Genomic DNA, 25454 nt, shown 5'->3' on the forward strand with positions numbered 1-25454 from the left:
TTGGAAATATTTATTAAAGTGTAATTTAATTTATATTCGGATCTACGCTGTTCAATTCCTTAAGTGATTTAGAAATGCATAACGTATACGCCTGTCTACGAGAATCAATATCATGTACCTACTTATTAAGCAGTAATAAAAATCCTTTCAATTAACATTTGTTTCATTTTTCCCTTTTAATTACAACAATATTTAGGATAGTTTAAATTATACACACATACTTTCTTAATTTGAACTATACCTAACACATTTTTTTCCATAGAAAGCTAACTTTGCGGAACGCGATTATGCCTTGCGCACAATGTATTAATGACGTAACCCCCGCGTTCGGAAAGGGTTTACTGTATATAAAAAAATCTATTTTAGCTTCTTTAATATGTTCATATTGGGCATCATATAAATTATATCATTCAGTACTCATCCACAGGAGTGGATGTGAAAAGTCATTTTGCACTTTTGGTTTGTCATCTGTTGAACACATGAGGAATCGTTACATGTTCTTTTTACAGAAACCAAAGTTATGTTAAAAGTTTATTTTTCGCTTGGTTAGACTATAATAAATTTAGTTTTATCCTTTATCCTAGTGTGAGCAAACAAAGTTGTGCCGAAAAGTATCTTCAGGACTGGGGTAAGGTAGTAGCCAGTTCTCCCAACACCAGGAAACTCATTGCAAAGGTGGAGCAAGCTAACATTACTCCTATCTCAGTATCTCCAATAATGCAAAACACATCTCCTTGCGGATATGTATAATGTTATGCATTATGGGAAGGGCCACTACCCAGACTAGTTTCGATCTTTACTGAAGTCTTTTCAGTGGGAGCCAGGCCCAAGTGGAGATACCAGGCATAAGCATTAGCAAGGTCATCTCCACCTATAGGAGTTGCCAAACGGTGTGACACCTTTTTATTAAATTACTCTGTAATTAGAGAAAGATGTTGAAAGTTTATTTTTCACTTGGTTAGATTATAATAAATTTAGTTTAATCCTTTATCCAAGTGTGAGCAATCAAAGTTTGTGCTGAAAGTATCTTCAGGACAGGGGTAAGGTAGTACAACACCAGGCAACTCATTGCAAAGGTGGAGCAAGCTAACATCACTCCTATCTCAGTATATTATTATTATGGGCGACTCCAGGGAGTCCTTAGACTCATAGAGGGAGGCCCTAAACATCATGTCCACAAATTATACGACATTCTCACGGTATCTATCATACCTTGCCTTGAACTTGCTCACCGTCATAGCACCCACAACAGACTCTGGCAGCTTATTCCACTCATTTACCACTCTAAAAGTAAAGAACCCAGCTCTAACATCCTTGCTAACCACACTCTTTCCCAGCTTCTTTAGATGTTCCCCAGTTCTCCCACCACCAATCCTGATCTCAAAAATATCCTCAGAATTAATCCTATAGAAACCCTTTAGCAATTTGGATGTCTCAATCATATCTCCCCTTTTCCGCCTATCAACTAATTTCTGCAACCCACAATTCTTCAACCTGTTCTCATAAGGTTCATTCCATAGACCTGCTATCATCTTGATCACTCGCCTCTAGATCCTCTCCACCTCCTCCCCATAAAAGAAACCTAGTTGACCAAATCTGGGCACAGTAGTCGAGATGAGGTCTTATCAAGGCTCGTTACGGAGGTACAATATCTTGCTTGTCTCTGCTCGTCAAAGCATTTTTCAACAACCCAGTAAGTTGATGAGCTGATTTAGCCACTTTTGCAATGTAGCCCCTAAACTTCATCTCCCTATCCACCAACACTCCCAAATCCCTGGCCTCATCAATCTCCTGGAGTACAGTTCCACCAATGTGGTATACTGCTGCTAATCTTTTCACCCCAAAATGCATAACCTTACATTTTGCCACATTAAATTGACATCCATTTTCCTTATCCCAGTCCTCCAATCTATCCAAATCATCCTGCAAAATTCTGACATCATCTGCATTCACTATTGCCCTACCCAACTTTGCATCATCAGCAAACAAATGAACTGTTCCTCTCAGATCCTTTCCTATATCATTAATGAACAAATTAAATGGTAGTGGTCCAAGAACAGAACCCTGCGGCACACCACTAGTCACAGCCAGTTTTTGGATTCCACTCCTGAATAAACTACTCTCTGATATCTCTCCATTAACCACACACCTATCCATCTCACCAACCCTATATCCATTCCCATATGTTGTAGTTTATGGATTAGAATTCCATGTGGTATCCTGTGAAATGCCTTAGCCAGGTCCAGAATATCACTGTAAACCCATTACCCTCATCCAGTTCAGCCATCACTGTGTTATAAAACTTGATCATGATACTGAGGCATGATCTACACTTCACAAAGCCATGCTGTGCCCCGTATACAGTATCTCATTTTCATCAATCCATTCCTGTATTTTTTCCTTGACCACTTTCTCCAAGACCTTGACAACGACTTCTGATATGCTGATCAGTAGTCTTGGATTCTCCTTTATGCAGTGGAAATATTTTCCCCTCTTTCTACACCTTCGGATAAACCAGACCCAAGACTCAGATTAAACAACATGGTCAAGGGTACTGATAATTCTTTAGCCGCTTCACGTAAGAGAGGTACAATAACTTGTTATGCATTATGGTATCTTCCATAATGCAAAATACATCTCCTTGTGGAAATGCATAATGTTATGCATTAAGGGAAGGGTCACTACCCAGACTAGTTTCGACCTTTATTCAGGTCTCTTCAGTGGGAGCCAGGCAGAAACATTAGCAAGGTCACCTCAACCTATAGGAGTTGGCACCTATAGGAGCCACTGAAGAGACCTCAATAAAGGTCGAAACTGGTCTGGGTAGTGGTCCTTCCCTTAATGCATAACATTATACATATCTGCAAGGAGATGTGTTTTGCATTATGGAAGATACTGAGATAGGAGTGATGTTAGATTGCTCCATCTTTGCAACGAGTTGCCTGGTGTTGTACTACCTTACCCCAGTCCTGAAGATACTTTCGGGCACAAACTTTGTTTGCTCACACTTGGATAAAGGAATAAACTAAATTTATTATAGTCTAACTAAGTGAAAAATAAACTTTCAACATCTTTCTCTAAATCCAGAGTAATTTAATAAAAAGGTGGCACACCATTTGGCAACTCCTATAGGTGGAGATGGCCTTGCTAATGCTTCTGCCTGCCTCCCACTGAAGAGACCTGAATAAAGGTCAAAACTAGTCTGGGGAGTGGTCCTTCCCTTAATGCATAACATTATACATATATCTGCAAGGAGATGTATTTTGCATTATGGGAGATACTGAGATAGGTGTGATGTTGGCTTGCTCCACCTTTGCAACGAATGGCCTGGTGTTGTAGTACCTTATCCCAGTCCTGAAGATACTTTCAGGCACCAACTTTGTTTGCTCACACTTGGATAAAGGATTAAACTAAATTTATCAAAGTTATGTTAGAAGAGAAAACAAAAATTCTGTCTCTTTATATAGTACACTAATAATTAAGAGCAATTCTACAATTTTTGCATTCCTAAAATTCTAAAGCTGTAAGTATACCACAAAGGCAATTAAAATATATTAGTTGTATGTATATTATTTCTGGGAAAACTCCCATGTTACTCCTCATTATAAACTATTATAATTACAGCTATTTTGCCTGCTTCAGTTTAGGAGTACCCCTGTTTAAATGTCATTGGCTATTTACTCATGGGTTCTTAGGGCATTATGAGTGTAGATGTACTAAAAAGTATATGTAGCTTAAGGAATAGAAAATTGCACATACCTTTTTCTGGGTGTTGTGGCTTTTCCTCTGTCTGCGATGTCGAGAACTGCAGAGTGTGTGTGTGGTGTGGGGGGGGGTAGGCAGTTTGGTAGAATAAGTTAGAAAAAACCCGGGTTTTTTTTCGTAATATATAGAAACATATACTTTTATATAGGGTGGGGAAAAACGTGAAAGGGTTAATTTTTTAAAATAGGGAGGGGGAAGGTAGTTGATGGGGTGTGGACCGTTTCGACTATTCGTGGTCATCATCGGAACATATTGGGAAAGTGGAAGCTATGTCAGGTCGGGTGGGTGCTTCAGAGGTGTTTGTGTTGTCTCCTATTGGTCGGGATTGTGACCTCAATTTAATGTTGTGAAGCTTCCAAACCTCGGAGATTATGTAGGGCCTGTGTACGTTGATCGAGTTCGCGTCACACTTTATAGCTATTGTTTCCGATATTCTGAGCATTGTTTCATTGTCTTGTCTGTCTATTATGATGGCCTTGTCTATCTGCGGGGTGTGTTTTTGTTCAAGGGCGTGAACAGCTATTTCCGTTTTTCCTGTGCTTTGTATACGATTTTTCTTTTTAATGTTGCGTTTTTTAGTGTTTAAATGTTCTGGAATAGGGATGTTACAGTCACGGAAGTGTTCTTGTAGTCTTGCCCATAAAGACCTGATGGTGGAACCTGTGTAGGTGATGTCACAGTCTTTTTGGCAGGGAAATTTATAGACTACATTGTGCTGTTCAAATATATCTTTTTGTGTGAGGTTTGGTGGATTTTAGGAGGTTTGCCAGTTTTTGGCCAGTATGTTTGAAGATGTATTTATAGGCTTTGTATGTGTTTTGGGTGTATGGTAGTTTGATAATTTTTTGTGTAGGGAAGTTCGTTTTGGTACTTGGGTTGTTTTGGCGGTTTTTTGCCGTCTTGTTTGCGTAGTTAATCAGTTGTGTAGGATAGTTGCGATTTAAGAAGATCTGAGTTAGTTTTTTTATTTCAGCGTTTAGACTATTTTGATTGGTTGAAAATTTGTGAGCATTTATGAATTGTGATAAGATGACGGATTTTTTAACAGAATACGGATGGTATGAGTGAAAATGGAGGTAGTTTCCGATGTGTGAGGGTTTGTGGTATATTTTCGTGGCTATTTTGTTGTGTGTTCTGGTTAATGTCAAGTTTAAGAAGTTGATGGATTTGTTCTGTGGTGAATTTTAACCTGTTGCTGTAGCTGTTTAGGGATGTTTTTAAGGTGGTGATGTGTGTGGGATTACCAATGCACAGAATATCGTCCACGTATCTGCCATAGAAGGTGATGCCAGGGGGAAGGGAAGGGTGGAGTAGAAGTGATTCTATATGTGCCAGGAATAATTCCGCTAGTTGTCCACTGATGTTTTGGCCCATGGGGAGTCCGAAGATTTGTATGTACATGTTGTTGTTGAACTTGAAGAAGTTTGCCGAGATTACTAGTTTTATTAAGTTAATAATGTCAATGGGCATTAGTTTAGTACGAGAGTGTAGGGTGTGGTCTTCAGTGAGTAGTGTGTGTACGATGTCTAAAGTTCTGGGGACGTCCATGTTAGTGTATAAAGAGGCCGCATCTAAAGAAGTGAGGATGTCTTCTTGGGATAGGGTTAGGTCTTTTATTTTATTGAAAAGGTCGTCCGTGTTTTTTATCATGAAGTTTGACGTTGTGGTTAGTGGTTTGAGGAGTTTCGCTACGAATTTTGATAAAGGGGCTGTGGTGGTATTTTTGTAGGAGACTATTGGTCTCATCGGGTACCCGTCTTTGTGGGTTTTTATTTGTCTGAACATACAAGGGGTGCGTGTGGTACGGGGGATTGTGTTTTTCAGTGTGGTTTTGTCAATTTTATTTCCATTTTTTAGGATGTGTAGGGTATCGTTGATTTGTTTTATGAGGTCGGAGGTGGGGTCAATTTGTATTTTTCGGTAGGTGTGTGGGTCGGTTAAGATGGCTGTTATCTTGTTGTGGTAATCGGCTTGGTTTGTGATGACTACGGTGTCCCCTTTGTCCGCTTTATTGATAATAATGTTCGGGTTCTTCTTTAGGGATAGAAGGGCTTCTTGTAAGTTGGGGGTGATGTTAGGTTTAATTATTATTTTACTGTTTATGATGTTGTTAATTTTGCGGAATATAGTTTCTTTGTTAGGGTCATACTCTAATTTCGCTTGCATTTCGGTAATGATGTCTCTGTTTTGTATGTATTTTGGGGAAACACCAAAGTTTAATCCTTGGTTCAGGATGGCGATTTCGTCGGGCGTGAGATTGTGGTGTGATAGATTGATAATGGAATTGTTTTTTGTTGGTTCTAAGGCGGAAATATCCGAAGGGTTGGAAGCAGCGCGATTGTTGTATTGGGTGTTTGTTAGTGTGTACCATTTCTTTGCGTGTCGATCTTCTAATAATAGCGTGTAGTCGTTGATGTGCGATTGGGTATTATCCCAAAAAACTGCCCATTCGTTAGTGGTTAGTAGCTTTTTCAATCTGTTTTTTGTTTTGTGAATGTATGAATATGCTTGTTGTTTCTTTTTAAATCTGTTGTTTATGGCTTGTTTTATGAGGGCACGGGATGCTCGGTAGCAGATTTGTTTATTTCCGTGAATTGTGCTGTTGTCGCGTACCGTCGCGAATTTTGGTGTGATGTTGTGATCGAGGCATTTTTTGAGGAAAGTTATGTGTATTTTTTGAGCGGTGTATGTTAGGATGGTTTTTTGGTATGTACTTTTTGTAAAGTTTATGCACTCATTGAACATGTGACGTGCGACCATGACATAAGCTTAAGTTGGTATGTGCGTTAGGTGAAGGCTAATTTTAATGGTGTTTGTGATCGAGGGGGGGGAGTTTTCCCCACCCTTTATAAAAGTATATGTTTCTATATATTACGAAAAAAAAACCCGGGTTTTTTCTAACTTATTCTACCAAACTGCCTACCCCCCCCCCCACCACACCACACACACACTCTGCAGTTCTCGACATCGCAGACAGAGGAAAAGCCACAACACCCAGAAAAAGGTATGTGCAATTTTCTATTCCTTAAGCTACATATACTTTTTAGTACATCTACACTCATAATGCCCTAAGAACCCATGAGTAAATAGCCAATGACATTTAAACAGGGGTACTCCTAAACTGAAGCAGGCAAAATAGCTGTAATTATAATATATTAGTTTTAGATGAAACTTTTTTCAAGTTTTTGTGAAAAAACTTGAAATTGGTTTCATTTCCAGTTTTTCTGAAAAAACTGGAAATGAAAACAGATTGCTCAATGCAAAAATGTGCTCACTGATTGAAATGGAAGGGACATGTTACAAAATCAAGAAGCAAGCTACAGACAGATGTGCAACACATAAAAATATATAGCCTAGTGTGAATGTGTTAATATGAAATGGTAAAACTTTCTCAACACATTATTCTGAATGTTTATTAAATAAGACAGAAGACAGTAAAATTAATTCACAGATCTATGTTTAAATCAGAATAACTTCTTAATATATCAGCTAAAGAGATGATCAATATTCCCAACCAAAACAGCTCTGCAGAACTAAGCAGAATCTTGTGATCTTTTTTACAGCATTACAAAAACACTTATTTTGGATAAACCATGCCTGTATATTATTATCAGATTAAAATTGTACACTACAAGGTCATCATTGTATATTCCAATGATCTATCATCCTTAAACAGTACACATGGGCATACTGCCATGTGTATATGAGAACATAAGTGAATAAGTAGTGGAACTACTTAATATTGGTGGTAGTGGAAGGATATGATCAAATACTGAGCAGATCATTTTTAAGCATGAAATGAAGTTGCTATTAAATGGTCATATGCAGAACTCAACAAATACACTCACCAACTTGCCCGTGATGAGTAGATTTTGCCAAGTAGCTGAGACTGAACAAAATGAAGCATTTTGTTCAAGCAAATTCATTAATGAGGCATATTATTAAAAAATAAAGGAAGAAGGTATTGGGCAAGTACTTTTTTTGCTTGTCAAGTAGAATTTTGCATAATTTATCAAGCCCTGGTAATATGCATGGTTTGCTTCCAAAATATGCATACGTATTTTAATTTCATTATAATAAATAAAAATAACTTTATGACTATTTTTTTTATCCTTACTTTTGAAGAAAGATCAAAACTAAAATTCAGAGAGGAATCATCTGAATGAGTATCAACATCACTGGCTTCTTTCGTTCTCATTGCTTCATAAAGTAAGGATGTTATTTTCAAGAGTTCCTTTACAGCATATCCATCAGCCATGTACAGTTTTTTTGTATTTAGTTTAATGTGTGCTTTTGTTGCCTGAAAGATTAAGATGAATAATAATTAAAATCACTTTACCAAGCTGGTTTAAAAGAAAGTTCTTATACTAAGTGTATACTATAAAATGGTATCCCTGTTGTGAGAGATGACTGTACTAATTTAATACAGGCCAACTAAATACTTTTTATATGTAGAAATGACACACACACACACACACACTTTATTAGATTTTGTGTTTTGACATAAGACTAATGTGTGTGTATATATGTAGAAAGTTGTAGAAAAGTGAATGTGTGTGTGTATATATATATATATATATATATTCAAACCTAACTGAATTTTATAATAGTTGTTTTTATAGTGTTTATTTGCTTTCTATGTTCCCACGCCTGAAGAAGTCAGACAATCCGATGAAACATGTTGCGTTTTGAATAAGTTTAATTGTTATTCTAGTCTCGGTTCTAGTCAGTATATATAAAGATGAACATATCCCAATTCCAAGTTAATACTACAAATTGTTATATATAATATAATATATATAACCAGTATATTCTTCCTATGCTGACATATGGCTGTGAAACATGGACACTGAATGCAAAGGAAATTCAAAAATTAAGAACACAATTTAGCAAGGAAAGAAGCATGCTTGGTATCACAAGATTGGATCACAAAAGGTACATGGATAAGAAATCAAACCAAAGTCTCTGACATTATAGGAAGAGCGAAACATCTGAAGTGGCAATGGGCTGGACATATTGCTCGAAGACAAGATCAGCGATGGACAAAAGAAGTACTGGACTGGATTCCACGAGAGTAAAAACAACCACGATGCCGACCTAAATCACGGTGGATTGATGATATCATCAGATTTGCAGGAGTGAGCCATGGACAGAGAGTGATGGAGTAATCTTGGAAAGGCCTTCATTCAGCAGCGGATCGATAATGGCTGCTGCTGATGATATATATACAGGGTGTTCGGGATAAATTTGACAGTTTCGTAAGGAAAAAGAAAATCTTCTTTGTATCTATTAAATTTAATGAATTGACAAAAAAACATTACAGGCAGAGTTAATTACAATACTATCAACAAGATTTACTCAAAATAACCACCATTAGCATCGATCACAGCTTCAATTCTGCTTCGGAACCTCGAACAAGCTGATGCTACAGTCTCCCTGGGAAGGGCCGCAAAAACTGTTTTAATTTTATCCATTAACTGGGCTTTTGTATTACTGGAAGTGCGATTGGTGTCTTTTTCAACTGCGCCCCATACAAAATAATCCATGGGGTTAAGGTCTGGGGAGTTTGGAGGCCAAACATTTGGACTGGTGAAGTCGTAGAAATTTTCAGACAACCATTTTTGACTTTTCCCAGAGGTGTGGCAAGGGGCCGAATCCTGCTGCCATACATACGGCCTACCATTGGCTACCCTTGTTATCCAGGACTTGACTACAGTTAGCAACTCCACGAACAAAGCCCGAATTCCAATGCCAGGGTTCTTCAACACCTGTTCCTGCAGATTTGCGAGGAATTCTGCTGTACGAACGCAATCAGATCGTCTGCTAGGGATCTTTCTTCTTGCTACATCCTCGTAGTCACCATTGCAAGTCTCTAGTTCATGCCTGATTGTTTTTACTGTATTCAGGGAGCATTGGGCAGCAGTCGTAATATCCTTATTTTGATGGCGGGCACGAATCATCATGATACAAGTTATTCTCTTCCATGATTCAGGTGGGTTCCAGCTATCCATCCTTTCTGACATCTTGTATATGAATGAAGAAGGGTCCAAACTTTTAAATGAAGAGAAGTGTGTGTTAATACATGTAACTTACGGAAAAATATAATTAATTATAAATATGTCAAATTTATCCCGAACACCCTGTGTATATATATATATATATATATATATATATATATATATGTAATTATGGACTTCTACTCAGTTCTTGTGATACATTTTTAAAAAATATAGATTTAATGACTTAAAAACCGAGGTAACTTATAAAGTTTTTTATGAGAATAATACAACTAGTTATGGCTTATAACAGCCTTCATCAGGTATTCATTAAAGGAAGAGAATAGTAATAAATATTGAAGCATCTAAAAAACTGAAAATTACAGGTAAAAATTACAACACATAATTGAAACAAAAACGTTGTATTTTTTAAGTTGTTCTAACTGGCGCGCTATTGTTTATTGCGTGTGTGCATGCTGGCTCTCGTGAACGCCAATATTGAATAACTGCAGTATGGCTATCTGGGATGTTATAACTCAAATTGCTGTTTAAGTGTTCAGGATTCAGGATGATTTCCCTGGATTCCATGAGTTTTCTTTCGAACTCATCACCACATTGAAAAATGTTTTCTGATTTATCCCAGCAAACGGAGTGACTTTGGAGATTATCATTAGGATTGTTTGAGAAAAGAAGATGACTTGACAATGCAGTTGCACGTGATCTTTTATAGGAGATGTCTCTCTTATGCTCCTCGATACGTTGTTCAATAGATTTGTTGGTTTGTCCAAAATAAGGGATATTGCAATCACACCATCATTTATATACACCTGGATATTTTAGGTTATGCTGAATAGGTTTTGGATGGCTGATAAGAGAACGGATTTTTGGAAGTGTGGTGAAGAACGTCCTGATGTGATATTGTATTTTTTAAGGACCTTAGCCAATTTGTTAGAGACTGTGCTGATGTGCTGATGGAGATGCTACCTTTAAAATTATTATTAGTTTCTGTGGTGCACTATCCAGAAGAAATTTCTTAATCGTTTTTTTGAGTATCCATTTTGTTTAAAGATAAGAGATAGGTGATTTATTTCTTTTTGGAGTTCACCCGGTTCATTCAAAAGAGAGCTTGCTCTGTGTCCTAAGGTAGATATAGTTCCAAGTTTCTGTGGTGGGAAATGATGAGAATGGCTGTGCGGACATCTATTGGTATGAGTAGGTTTCCTGTATATAGAGAGTTTTAATCTTTCAGAGCACTGTGCAATCATTACTTCCAGGAAAGGTAAGGAGTTGTTTTGTGCTAGATCAGCAGTAAATTTTATATTAGGATGTTGGTTGTTAAGATGATGAAGAAAATCTATGAGCGATGCGAGTCTGTGACTCCATATAATGAAAATATCGTCAACATAATGTTTCCAAAGTTTTGGTTTAAATGAGAAGGAAGATATAGCTTTTGTTTCAAAATCTTCTAGGAAAATGTTTGCTAGAACTGAGGACAATGGGTTGCCCATTGCCAGGCCTTGTTTTTGTTGGTAAATGGAGTCCCGATATCTAAAGTAACCAGAATAAATGTAATGTTTTAATAAAGCAAACAATTTTTTGGATAATTTTTCCGTTAGTAATGTAAGTACTTCGTCTGTAAGAACATTAGTAAATAAAGAGACAATGTCAAAACTTGCTATAATGTCATTTTCATTAATGGAAATATCTTTGATATGAGAAACAAAGTCTGTGGTGTTTTTGATGAATGATGAGGTTTTATTGGAGAAACATTTGAGGTGCTTTGAAAGATTGTAAGTAGGTGAATCAATTCCTTCCAACCAACATCCTAATATAAAATTGACTTTTACATGAAGTGGCGAGAGAATTGTCAGCGCCCTTGACCATATTGTTTAATCTAAGACTCAGCTCTGGGTTAGTCCCGAGGGGGTGGAAAGAGGGGAAAATAGTTTCACTGCATAAAGGAGATTCCAAGCTGTTGAAAATTACCGAACAATCAGCATATCAGGAGTTATTGTCAAGGTCTTGGAGAAAGTAGTCAAGAGGAAAGATGGATAGATGAAATTGGGATAGTGTATGGAGAACAGCATGGTTTTGTGAAGGGTAGTTCGTGCCTCAGTAACTTGCTCACGTTTTATAACACAGTGACCACTGAACTGGATAAGGGTTTACAGTGATTCTGCTGGACCTTGCTAAGGCCTTTGACAGGATACCACACGGAATTCTAATCAGTAAGCTGCCCCATATGGGGAAGGATATAGGGTGGTGAGATGGATAGGAGGGTGGTTGATGGAGAGATATCAGAGAGTAGTTTATTCAGGACTAGAGTCCAAAAGTCCTGCGGCACACCACTAGTCACAGTGGTGTGCCGCAGGGTTCTGTTCTTGGAACACTACTGTTTAATTTGTTCATTAACGATATAGGAAAGGATCTGAGAGGAACTGTTAATTTGTTTGCTGATGATGCAAAGTTGGATAGAACAATAGTGAATGCACAGGATGTCAAAATTTTGCAGGATGATTTGGATAGTTTGGAGGACTGGGATAAGGAAAATGGATGTCAATTTAATGTGGAAAAATGTAAGGTTATGCATTTTGGGGTGAAAAGATTAGCAGCAGTATACCACATTGGTGGAACTGTACTCCAGGAGATTGACGAGGCCAGGGATTTGGGAGTGTTGGTGGATAGGGAGTTGAAGTTTAGGCGACCCATTGCAAAAGTGGCTAAATCAGCCCATCAAATCACTTGATTACTGAAGAATACTTTGACGAGCAGAGACAAGCAAGTTATTGTTCCTCTGTATCGAGCCTTGATAAGACCCCATCTAGACTATTGTGCCCAGATATAGGTGCCAGGGTTTCTTCTTGATGGAGAGGAGGTGGAGAGGATCCAGAGAAAAGTGATCAAGATGATAGCAGGGCTATGGAATGAACTTTATGAGAACAGGTTGAAGATTTGTGGGTTGCAGAAATTGGTTGATAGGCAGAAGAGGGGGGGGGGGATATGATTTAGACATTCAAATTACTGAAGGGTTTCTATAAGATTAATTCAGAAGATGTTTATGAGAACAGGACTGGTGGTGGGAGAACTAGGGGCCATCCATGGAAACTGGGCAAGAGTGTGGTTAGCAAGGGTGTTAGAGCTAGGTTTTTTACTTGGAGAGTGGTGAATGAGTGGAATAAGCTGCCAGAGTCTGTTGTGGGTGCCATGACTGTGAATGAGTTCAAGGCAAAGTATGATAGATACTGTGTGAATGTTGAATAGTTGTTCTTGACATGATGTTAGGGTCTCCCTCGATGAGTCTAAGGACTCCTTGGAGTTGCCTGTAATAATAATAATATCTATCTAAAGCAGCATGTGATGGAAGCAACATGAGGTTTATTGGTGTTAGATTTGGTAATATCCTCAAAGGATGTGGTTGTGAATGAGGTATCAACACTGCCACCTGTTGGTGCAAGTAATCATGACGTATTGGTTTGGAAAGTAGTCAAACAGGAGAAAGCAGTTATCAAGAAGTTCTATATGTGGAACTATAAGGTGGGTGATCATCAAAAGCTCTGTAGTCAATTAGTATCAATACACTGGGCTGATGAATTGTGTAGAAAAGATGTTGACAGTGCATGGGAAATGATAAGGCAGTAACTAATACAAGCAATGCATAACTGCATACCAAGAGTTAAGCGAATAAATAGAGTAGGAGTGAGATGGATGAAAAAAAGTTGTTATGGAGGAAGTACACGACAGTTTGGAGTGAACAGATGCACAAAGAATATAAAGTGCAGGCCAGAAAAGTGGTAATCATGGTTAAAAAAGAAAAAGTAGAATATGAGAGGAGATTGGCAAGTCAGGTCAAAGCTAATCCAAGGGAATTTTTCTGATATGTGGCAAGCAAGACGAAAAATAATTACAGCAGGTTGATGCTGGTGGATGGCTATGGTAGCAAAGTAACCATAGCAAATGATATAGTGGAATTATTTAATGAACACTTCATTAGTGTATATCATAGTGGTATGAATGATACTATGCAACATGTAGAAGAGAGGCAAGAATTAGGAGAATTAAAGGTGAAAGAATCAGAGGTGTATCAGGTGTTGCTTGGATTAGATGTTAATAAAGAATGGATGACATATTACCATGTATTTTTAGAGAATGTGAGAAAGAGTTAGCCATGCCCTTGTTCTGGTTGGTTACTTAATGATAGTCTTGCAGTGGGTAATGTTCCTAAGGTGTGGAAAGAAGACAAAAATAATAACTCTTCACAAGCATGGTCTGAGAACAGATGTTTCCAAATTATAGACCGGTCTGTATATCTGCAATTGTGCTCAAAGTGTTGGAAAAACTGGTTAGAAATAGAATACAGGATTGGGTTTATAAACACAGGATTGGGTTTATAAACACAGGATTCTCCATGATGATCAGCATGGGATTGTGAAGGGCAGGTCTTGTTTTAGCAATCTGGTTATGTTTTATGATAAGGTGACGAATGTTTTGGACAAGGGAGAATCATATACAGTGATATTCTTGGACTTTGCAAAAGCTTTCGATAGCTCTACATGATGAGTACAAGCTGCAGAGGATAGGGATAGATAGTATATTAGTTAGATAGATTGGAGATTGACTCTCTCTCTCTGAACAATACCAGCAGTTGTGTACAATGGAGCTGTGTCTCAAAATTGGAAGGTAACTAGTAGATTACCACAGAGTTCTGTTCTTGGGCCCCCTACTATTTAACTTGTTTGTTAATGATATTTTATGTGGATTGACTGGGGATCTTCAAATCTTTCTTGATGATGCAAAGTTAGGTAGAAATATCAGGAGTAGTGCTGATGTTAATTCTCTACAGGAAGATTTGAATAGACTTTTAGCTTGGACAAATGAGGGGTTGCAGTTTTAATGTTAATAAATGCAAGGTGTTACAATTTGGTAACACCTTGCATTTATTAGCTACATACTGTATTGGTGGAGCTGTACTTCAGGAAGTGGATGAGATTTGGGATCTTGGAGTGATGGTATACAGTGGGCTCAAGTTTCAGAGACACATTACACGTGTTGCAAAGACTGCACATCATATTGCTGTTATGATAAAAAAGTACACTGACATGCAGGGATAAGCAAGTGGTGGTGCATCTATATAAGGCATTGGTCAGACCACATATGGACTATTGTGCTCACATTTGGTCATAGTTTTCATTGTGATGTGGAAACACTAGAGAGTGTCCAAAGATGAATAACCAAAGTGATATCGGGACTCTTGAGTGTTGGTTATGAAGAGTGTTTGAGATAGAATGTGAATAACAGAGGTTGGTGGATTGGAGGAAAAGAGGAGATATGATAGAGACCTTCAAGTTAGTTAAGGGACTCTATCACATTAATACAGAAGAAATTATAAGAAAGAGTGGATGTGAAGATGGGAAGAATAAGATGTCATCCCTGGAAGTTGTATAAAGATGTGGCGAAGAAGGATATGAAGAGTAGATTTTTTTATGCTTTTTACAAGCAATGTTGTGAGTGCAAGTAGTGTAAATAACTTCAAAGCTCATTATGACAGACATGTTGCTGGTTGAGTGGGTCTCTCACAATGAGTCTGTTGACTGCATGCCAACAGACTTAAAAATTACAATTTTTATTTATTATAATTATAAAATATAAATTAATAAAAATTAAATAATTAATAAAAATTAATTAATTTAATTAAAATAATTTAAAATAAAATAAAATTAAATTAATTATTATTATTACAACTTAAAAAAATCTTCAAATAAAGACCAGAAAGCATATGAGAATACAATCCTCAGCAGCAGAGTTGTTTTAGTCTGCTCTACTTAAAAAACATTCCATGTTTTATATATATATATATATTTGGCTTAGAAATATGGATTGATCTGTTTATTTTATAATGCTGAAATGAACACTTTTATATTCTTCTCTGATAATAACTCTGACCACAGTTTACTTGTCTTGGTGCTGAATAAGAGTTTTCCTCTTAAGGTTTCTGTCTGGTCTCTGATGAGAACCAATGGTTTGAAACAGCTGTCAGACCAGAAAAACTTTAACTGAAAAATTTTAATAAAAAGGTAGATATACAGGTGATGGGGCAGTATTTGTGTCTAAAGTAGTGCAAGTCAAGGCACTACTTAAGATACATATACAGGTGATGGGGCAGTATTTATGTCTTAAGTAGTGCAAGTCAAGGCAACTCCAATGCCCACAGGTTGTATTCTCATACAACCTGTGGGCATTGTATGAAAATACTTGGAAACATTCTCATGTTTCCAAGTATTTTTATAAATTTCCAAAGGTTATATATATATATAATCTTTGGAAATATTTTCAAAGCTTATATATATATATATATAAGCTTTCTGAAAATGGCATAAAAAAAATGCATGTGTGCAGCATGAAAGGTTCGGCACAAAGACTGAGTTCTGCCCTGGATGTTTCCCAGTGAATGCATTGTGAGAACTGCTTCATGTATGCACCGAAAAATATGAAAGATTTGTGTGCTATTAGAGTGAATGAAAAGAAGGAAAGTATTAATGTAAGAGAAAAGTGTATTGATAGGTTGGAGTGCTTCAAAATGGGAGCTAGCATCAGGACTGTAGTAGAAGAACTTAGGTAACAAGAGTTGGTGAAAATGAAAAGTGAAATGAAGCATCTGGAAGATGAGATTAAAGACCTCATGAAGAGACTGGCAGATGTGAATAAGAAGGAAGAAGTTAATATTATAAGGAAAGAGTCAAAGGATAATTGTATATCATTGTATGGGAACTCGATCATTAGAGGTGTGATGACTAATAAAGTACACAAAACATGCTTTCCTGGTGGAACATTGAAACAAGTAACAAATGCTTTGCAGAGAAGGAAAGAGCTCACATCAGAACTAATGATATCAGTAGTGAGCACGAATAACTTATTTCATGAAAAAAAGGAATGATGATAGAGATTTGAGGAAGTTACAGGAGGTAAAGGATAATATTGTTGTTGGAAAAGTCGTTAGTATTTTGCCCAGATATGACAATAGTGCATTGAGAAGGAGAGCAGATATAATGGATAGCAAGATGACCGAGTTGTGTGAGGCAAAGGGGAGGGGGTTCACAGTTTGTGAATCTGTGAAAGATGGAAAACAAAGTCGAAGATATGGTTTGAATGCATTAAGGTCAGGATGAGACAAGTATGAATGGCAATCAGAGTCAGGATCAGGGAAACAGGAGTGGTCAGAGGTACGATATGGCAACCAGAGTAGAGAACATTAGTGCTCGCAGAATGGCCTCAAAGACATAGGAATTGTTATGTTTGTATGCAGATATAAGGAGTATTCAAAATAAGAGAGCTGAGTTTACTGCATTGAATGAGTCAGTATGCTCAAAGATAATTGGTATAAGTGAAACATAGTTGCCTGAGGTAAATGTGATACTGGGAATAGAAATAGAAATTATATATATATATATATATATAATTTGGAAAGTTTTGATTGCAGATGAATTGTCCACACAGTGTGGAAGCTGATAGCATGTGCAGATTTTTAACCTGTGTGGTGTGAAATTGAAATTAACAGGCTAGTATATCTGATAAGATACTGTTATAGGCCAGGGAATGTAGAGCATACTAATGATTCTGAAATGTTCAGGCAAATTGGTTGGGCATGTAAAAAGAAGGTGATCTTGATGGGAGACTTTAATTACAGGAATATAGAATGGAAGGAGGAGATAGTTGAATTTCTGAGGGATAAATATCTTAAGCAGCAAATGACCAAAGCAACTAGAATCTCTAGTATTCTGGATTTGGTGATAACTTCACCAGATGTAGTTGTTAATGAGATATTAGCATTGCCATCAAGTTGGTGAACGTGATCACGAGGTACTTGTATGGAAAATAGTAAATAAGAAAAGGTTATTGCCAAAAAAGGATACACGTGGAATTATAAAGTGGGTGATTATGGGAAGCTGTGTAGTCAACTAACATTAATATGTTAGGTAGATGAGCTGTGCAGAAAAGATGTTGCCAGTGCATGGAAATTCATAAGGCAGTATCTGAAACAAGTGATGTATAACTACATTCCAAGGGTTAGTCAAGTAAACAGAATAGGAGTGAAATGGAGGAACAGTGAAACCAAGCAAGCTGTGTTGGAAAACAAAATATTATGGAGGAGGTAGAAGACAGTCGGCAGTAATCAGATCCATGAAGAGTATAAACTACAGGCTAGGAAGATGACAAGCAAGGTAAAGAAGTAAAAGGTGTAGTATGAAAGGAGATTGGTTGGTCAGGCCAAGGTTATTTCAAGGAAATTCTTCTGCTATATGGCAAACAAGAGGGAAAATAATTATGGTACGTTAACACAGGTGGATAGTCATGGTAGCAGAGTGATCGATATAAAAGATATAGTGGAATCATTGAATGACTACTTTATTGGCATATATCATACTGGTGTAAATCATGTCGTGCAACACATAGAAGGGAGACAAGTATTAGGAGGATCAGAAGTGAACGAATCAAAGCTGCATCAGATGTTGATTCTATTAGACCTTAATAGATGTGGAAATGGATGACATATCACCACGCACTTTTAAGGAATGTGCACAACAGTTAGTTATGATCTAGACCTGGTTATTTAATGCAAGATTTGGAGTGGGTAAGGTTCCCAAGAAGTTGAAAGAAGGCAAAATATTACCACTCCACAAGCGTAGTTCTAGGACAGAAGTTTCTAATTATAAGCAGTCTGTATAACTGCAGTTGTAGTCAAGGAATAGAATACAAGATTGGGTTGATAGACATAGTATTTTTTATGATGGTCAGCATAAATTTGTTAAGGATAGGTCCTGTTTTAGCAATTTACTTGCATTTTATGATAAGGTAATGAGCGTGTAAGATAAGAGAGAATCATATACAGTGATATTCTTGGACTTTGCAAAAGCATTTGATAAATTACCACATGATAAATAATATACTGATTAGATGGATTGGTGATTGTCTCTCTGAACAATACCAGCAAGTTGTGTATGATGGAGAAGTGTCTCAAAAATGAAGGGTAACCATGCCCCAGGGTTCTGTTCTTAGGCTCTGCTGTTAGTAAATGATATATCATGTGAACTGAATGGAAAATCTTCAGCTGGTTGCTGATGATGCAAAGTTGGATAGAATTATAAGTAGCACTGCTGATGTTAAATCCTTTCAGGATGATTTTAATAGACTTTTGACTTGGACAAAGGAGTGAAGTAGTTTTAATAAGTGCAAAATGTTGTATTTTGGAGTGCAGAAATATAAGGCTGTGTACTATATTGATGGTGATGTACTGCAGGAAGTGGATGAGATTTGGGAATGATAGTCAACAGGAGACTAACGTTTAGAGGGCATATCACAGGTGTAGCAAAAACTACACATCGGTGTCACTATGATAAGATGTGCGCTGACTGTGTAGGAATAAGGAGGTGGTTGTGCAACTAAAGCACTGGTCAGACCACAATTGGACTGTTGTGCTCAGATTTGGTCGCCTGGCTTTCATTGTAATGTGGAAACATTGGAGAGGGTCCAGAGATGAGTGACTAAGACAATACCAGAACTCTGAAATGCTGGCTATGGAGAGAGAGAGAGAGAGAGGTCGAAGGAATGTAGATTGCACAGTTTAGTGGATAGGAGGAAAAGAGGTGATATCACAGAGATGTTTAAGTTAGTGAGGGGATTTTATCAGATTAATCCAGAGGGAATTATAAAAAGAGTATAAGGTGAGAGGGAAAGAACCAGAGGCCATCCCTGGAAGTTATTATTATTATTATTTGACACCTCCAGGGAGTCCTAAGACTCATCGAGAGAGGGCACCTACTCTACAACTCTCCGTGTCCACCGCTCAACCTCATCCACAAACTGCTTCATCTACACCAATGCCATCTACTGTCCACCATCATCACTATTATTTTCACAGACAATCACAAACATCCATGCCCACAGCGGGATTCGAACCTGCAGCCTTTTGGCTGGAGAGCGAATACGCTAACCACTTGGCCAACCAGGTCGGCGGTTATGTAAGAGTGCGAGGAGAAAATTTTTTACACAAAGAATTGTGAGTGAATGGAATGCATCACCAGAATATGTTGTTAATGCAGGGCATGTTAAGGATTTTAAGATTCAGTACGATGAATATGTTGTTAGTTGAATGAATAAGTCATTAGTCTAACCTCCTGTTATGAGTCTGCTGACTCCATGGAGGTATAATAACAACAACAACAACAATAATAATAATTGATTTTTGCATTTTCATGTGTTTACATGCTTAGGTGCAGTATTAGTGCACATATTATTCAATTTTTCTCTATTCTGGAATTTGGCCGAAGCACTGAATATTCAACTAAAGCATACAGAATTAAATTTTAAACATTCTGAATTAAAATTGTAAGCAAATGTTTTGAACAAAAAATATATATATGTATTAACATTTTATCAGTTTTTAGTGCGTGTATTTCTTTTTATCAAAACATTTGCTTATAAAATTTCATTTAGTATGCTTAGGCGCAATTTCAAACCAAATATTTGATTACTGACCTAAATCATGGTTTGGCACATCCCTAGATGATATCAATCAAAATTCTTTTCATATGGGCTACAGGTGGGGAAAAAATTCATTGAATTCTTAATGTTGGTGAGAGTTTTAGAATGCCAGTGAAAATTTTAAATGCTTTTTTCATTATAAACTATTATTCCAGTATATAGTGAAATTCAACCAAATACCAATAAATTATCTGCAATGGACATTAAGCATGCTAGCAGTGCCTCAAGACTACCCACTACAGCAGGGGTTCCCAACCTTTTTGGTCCCCATACCCCCTTGGCTTTTAGTAAATTATCCGGTACCCTCCCTATTTTCATTATAATAAGAAATAAACAATTAAGTAATTAAATTTTATTAAAAGCTTTATTCAGTAAATAAATCAATTACATTATCATAAAATTGTAAAATCTTTATTAAACTGCAGTAAAATCGACTAGGGAGACCCTTGATTCTGTTTCTTATCCATCAACAGTTTTATTTTTGGTACAGTTTTTGAAATAGATACCTGCATATCATGTTCAGGTTCCAGTTTGTTTCTTGTTTTGGACTAGATTGAAAACAGAACTGAGAATCCTGATTCACATAGATAAGTTGTTATAAATGGAATTATAGTCATGTAAGCACGTTTGGTGATAACGGGATATGCTTCTCCAAGTGTAAACCAAAAATTTTGTAACGTCATTGATTGGAATTCAATTCGGAGTTTCTTGTTATTACGGAGATCAATTGGCTCATCTTTCACTGGGCCATTGTCACTGATTTTTTCTAAATCAATATGAAAAGGGTTACGTATCCAAACTTCATTCATTTGGTCAGGAGGAATTATTCTTGCAACTGCCTCTTTCAAAGTTTTTAAATGCAATATAATGCTATCACGAACTTCCTGTTTTAGTTCATATGCCAGATCTGAAGTGATTTCATCAAGAGATTTGAAATTGGCAAAGTTACCTAACTCCACCCTTCTTTCCCAAGAGAGTCAATTTTTCTTGAAACGATTGTATCTTTTCTTCAGCCTCTGCGAGAATGACATCTGTACCTTGCAGTAAAATGTTCACAGAATTAAGAATTCCAAATACATCAGAAAGATAAGCCAGAGAAATCTCAAAGTTTGGATCTTTGAAATATGAAGCAAAAGCAGATTCTTTTTCGACTAAAAAAATTTCAATTAAATCTCTAAGTTCAAAAACCCTTCCTAAAACATTTCCTCTGGATAACCATTGTGCTTCTGTATGAAGCAGCAGTACGATATGATCTGCTCCAACCTCTTAACACAAAGATTTAAACACATGGTGATTCAATGCTATTGATTGATAAAATTCACAACTTTTCGTATAAATTTGCATCCAAAATGGCTTTCAAATTATGTGAAAGTGTTTTAGACAATAAAGCATACCGGTGAAGGATACATTGGCTTGTAAAAATATTTGGGTTGATTTCTTTAACTAAAGCGGTGAAACTTGATTTTTTCCCCAACATAGTGGGAGAACCTGTCAGTACAAATAGATTCTACTAATTCCTATGAAAGGCCATTTGAAAAAAAAAAAAAAAAATCATTCACCAAATTCATAATGTCCACTGCTTTTGTTGTTTCTTTCAAGGGTTTACAAAAAAGAAATTCCTCTTATTTCATTCTGATGTATATATCTAGTAAAAACAAGAAGCTGTGCGCAGTTAGAGACATCAGTTGATTCATCCAACTATAAACTAGTTCTTGCCGGACTTTTCTTGATTTCCTCCACTACCTGTACATGTATGTCTTCTGACATTTCTCGAATCCCATCACAAATTGTATTATTTGATAATGGTATTTGTGCAATTCTCTCTTTTGCTTCTTTACCAAACATCAACTCAACCATGTCCATAGCACACAGCTTCACTAATGTCTCAGCAATTGCATGTGGTTTCTTTTCTTTGGCGATCCTCAATGAGAAGCAATAACTGGCCTCCAGTGCTGGCTTCTTCAGGGTAATAAATCCATGGTCGTGAAGTGTGATATTCTTACCAAATCGTGCTCGTTTTATTCTAAATGAGGACTCTGACTCGTTAGATGAACATTCTGAAGATGCTCTCTCAATTTTGATGGCTTCATACTGCCATTGCTGAATATCTTGGAGCAAATGAAGCACTACGGTTTTTGCACACTTTCTTTGTCAAGCACAAAAATAAAACCAGATTGAACATATGAATCTTGGTAACAACGTTTCTTTGGCATGGTCATTCCTTGAGTCTGCAAAAATAATATTTTTTTGTATATAAATCCTGATCTAACCTTTCATTTTAAAAATAAGCTAAAAAATAAATAATATTTTAATGTATTTAAATCTTGATCTATCCTCATATTTTTAGAATACGCTAAAAATAAACTATAAGCTACTTACAATTAGATTAAAATTCAGTCAGCAAAAGTGAAGTCGGCAAAAGTAATTTAGCTAACCTATGTTTATCACTAAAACATATGTACTGTGAGCATGTCGAAATGAAGCAGTTGGAGTGTGTACCATACAGTACATCAAGTGCATGTGGTGCAGATGCCGTGGAGGCGAGCCTCGAGGGGGATGCCGATCTGGCAATTTCACTAGCTATCTTGAATCTTAACCAGACATTTTGAGTTATTGGACCCTGCAGTGAGAAAAAAATTTATGCAACCTCACTGTGTCTGAAAAGAGACCTGAAATGTTGCTGGTGTGGCTGACAGAGAGAACCAACATGGAATAGCCCGGAAATGATGATAAGATAACATAACTATTTTTGGAATATATTAATAGCATAATATACTTATTTACCTGCTATTCACCATACCCCCTGGACAAGCTTCCTGTACCCCATGGGGAAACAGGTGACCCAGGTTGGGAACCCCTGCACTACAGCATGAAAAAAATTATGCTGGAGGAACTATGCAGATGTAGAGAAACATAATCAAGCTTATTATAGAAAACATTTAAATAGCTTTAATGACAGATTTAATTAGCATTCAATCTAGATTTAAGTTGCTCTTGACTGACTGAACATAGCAAAATAATAATAATAATAAATATATAAATTGTAAGTGGAGGTTTCTGTGGTTTAGAAGTTCATAAGGCATATTCCAGTAACTGGACCATATTTTTTTTATTAAGCTAAAAACATAATAAAGAAATAAAACCTGGCAAGTTTCATAAGTCGTTTGACTTACATCTTCAGGGGCAAATGGTAACTTAAAGTTTAAAACACAAAAAAGAGAAATTATTCAAAAATAGTTCATACTATACAGTTGTAGCCGTCTGACTGTTCATAAAATTAAAAAATCAGAATTCAGATTCAAAGCAGTGCTAGGTTTAAGCAATGCTGGATGATGCCACGTTCTGTTGTTCATGTTTATAATGTCCAAGGTCTGACTGAGATATTTTTTTTATCAAAGTTGACCAAACTTGGTATAGAATTAAGCCTTGGTTTTTATTGCATTGTGTTGGAATTCTAAGCATGTTTGCAGCTTCTTTAAATTTCCTTATGTAACAGTTTTTTTTCTATGTTAAGACATGTTTGTTTTCTGCCAGAGTACATTGTGGCCAGTGGAAGTGGTAAGGAAAGCTAGACTTGATTTGTGTTCTCTTCTGTTTTGCACATCCTTTTGGTGTTTGTTCATGCATATTTCCCCAGATCTTCTTGTCTGTCCTACATAGCAGATGCTGCAAGAACAATAAATTTTATAAACACCTGGTTTTTTTAAAGGATGATGTGGAGGTTTCGGGGGATATAGAAATGTTGAAATTTTTTTCAGCGGCAGAAAGGCTACTTTGATGTTATGTTTGTTTAGTAATTTAGCCATCTTGTCTGTAACATTGTTGATATATGGAAGTGTGATAGAGTTTTTGAAATCTTGTTTCTGTGAGATGCTTGTAGGAGGTGTGTGGAGGATTTTTTTGATAGTCTTGGGTTCATAACCATTTTTTTTTTGAGGATCTGTGTTAAATATTCTAATTCTTCATTTTTCTGTTTTTTTGTGTTGGAAATATTATAAGCTCTGTCCCTCAGGGTTTTTATTAGACCTATTTTTTTTTTTTGTGAAGGGTGGTGGTGTGAGGTTGCATTAAGAAATCTTCTTGTGTTGGTGGGTTTCTATATATTGAGAAAGAAAGTTTTTTGTTTATTATCTTTTTCATTGACTTCTAATAGCATGTCAAAAAATGAAGTTTTCTAAGTTCTTCTAGTTCTATAGTAAATTTTATATTCTTATGTAAATTATTCAAGGTAATCTTTAAAAGCAATGAGTTCATCTGTTGTTCCTGGCCATATGATGAAAATATCGTCTACACAGCGTAGCTAAATTTTTGGTTTTTTATGATAATTGATTAAAGCATTATTTTCAAAATTTTCCATAAATAGGTTAGCTAAAGCTGGAGAGAGGGAAGAGCCCACAGCCAATCCTTCTTTTGTTTCCAAAATTTGTCTTGATACATGAAAAAAAGTATTATTTATACAATGTTTATAAAGATCTATGCTGTCCGGAGGAAAAAGGTCTTCAAGGAGATTCACAGTTTCATTTCTTGGAACATTTCTAAGTAGGCTGATAACATCCAAACTTGCTAAGATGTCTGAAGGTCCAATGTAAATATCTTTTACCTTCTCAATAAAATGTGCACTGTTCTTGATGAAAGAAAATGTTTTTCCTGTGTGAGGTAAAATCATGTTGGTGAGATGTTTTGTATGAAATTTGACCAGAGAGCTTACAGGAATATACTTGCCATCGTTTACGAGTTGCCCTAGAACAGACCATATAGAAGACATGATCGCTTGTCAAAGTGTCCATATATTCACCTTTTGAATATATGGTCCATTTTGGTAAGGTTTTGCTGGCATGACAGCTGTTTCGAACTGGTTGGCTCTCCTCAGAGACCAGGCAGAAATTTTTAGTAAATACATAAATGGAATTTTTAAAAATTTCTCTTCTTCTTCTCCCTTCTACGTGTTAGGCCTACTGCATGTTACAGAGCTATCTTTAGCTCTTCTAAGTCATACCTGTCCGAGGATAAGGTGACTAGCCCTATGCCTCCCAGTATATTCTGTGGCTGTAGCTGCGCGTGTTCACAAGGCTGGGTTTGCCAGCTTGCGGGAGGAAAAACCCCAGATAAACTGGGGAGAAAAACCCTGCTATCCACACCCAAGACCGGCTAACTTGG

The 25454-nt window shown here is 36.7% G+C and overlaps 1 protein-coding gene across 2 annotated transcripts in view; it reads right to left on the reverse strand.

Moving 5' to 3' along the window:
• Positions 1-25454, reverse strand: part of LOC150102935 (intraflagellar transport protein 38-like) — a 232937-nt gene that overhangs the window by 124821 nt on the left and 82662 nt on the right. For both annotated transcript variants that reach the window (XM_090397326.1, XM_090397327.1), the window contains exon 4: positions 7883-8065. In XM_090397326.1, the coding sequence (XP_090253452.1) occupies positions 7883-8065 (183 nt within the window). The remainder of the gene's footprint in view (positions 1-7882; positions 8066-25454) is intronic.

This window comes from Typopeltis vanoorti, chromosome 9 (genome assembly GCF_054136105.1).
Source record: "Typopeltis vanoorti isolate ZY-2024b chromosome 9, IOZ_Tvanoo_1.0, whole genome shotgun sequence".
NCBI lineage: Eukaryota > Metazoa > Arthropoda > Arachnida > Uropygi > Thelyphonidae > Typopeltis > Typopeltis vanoorti.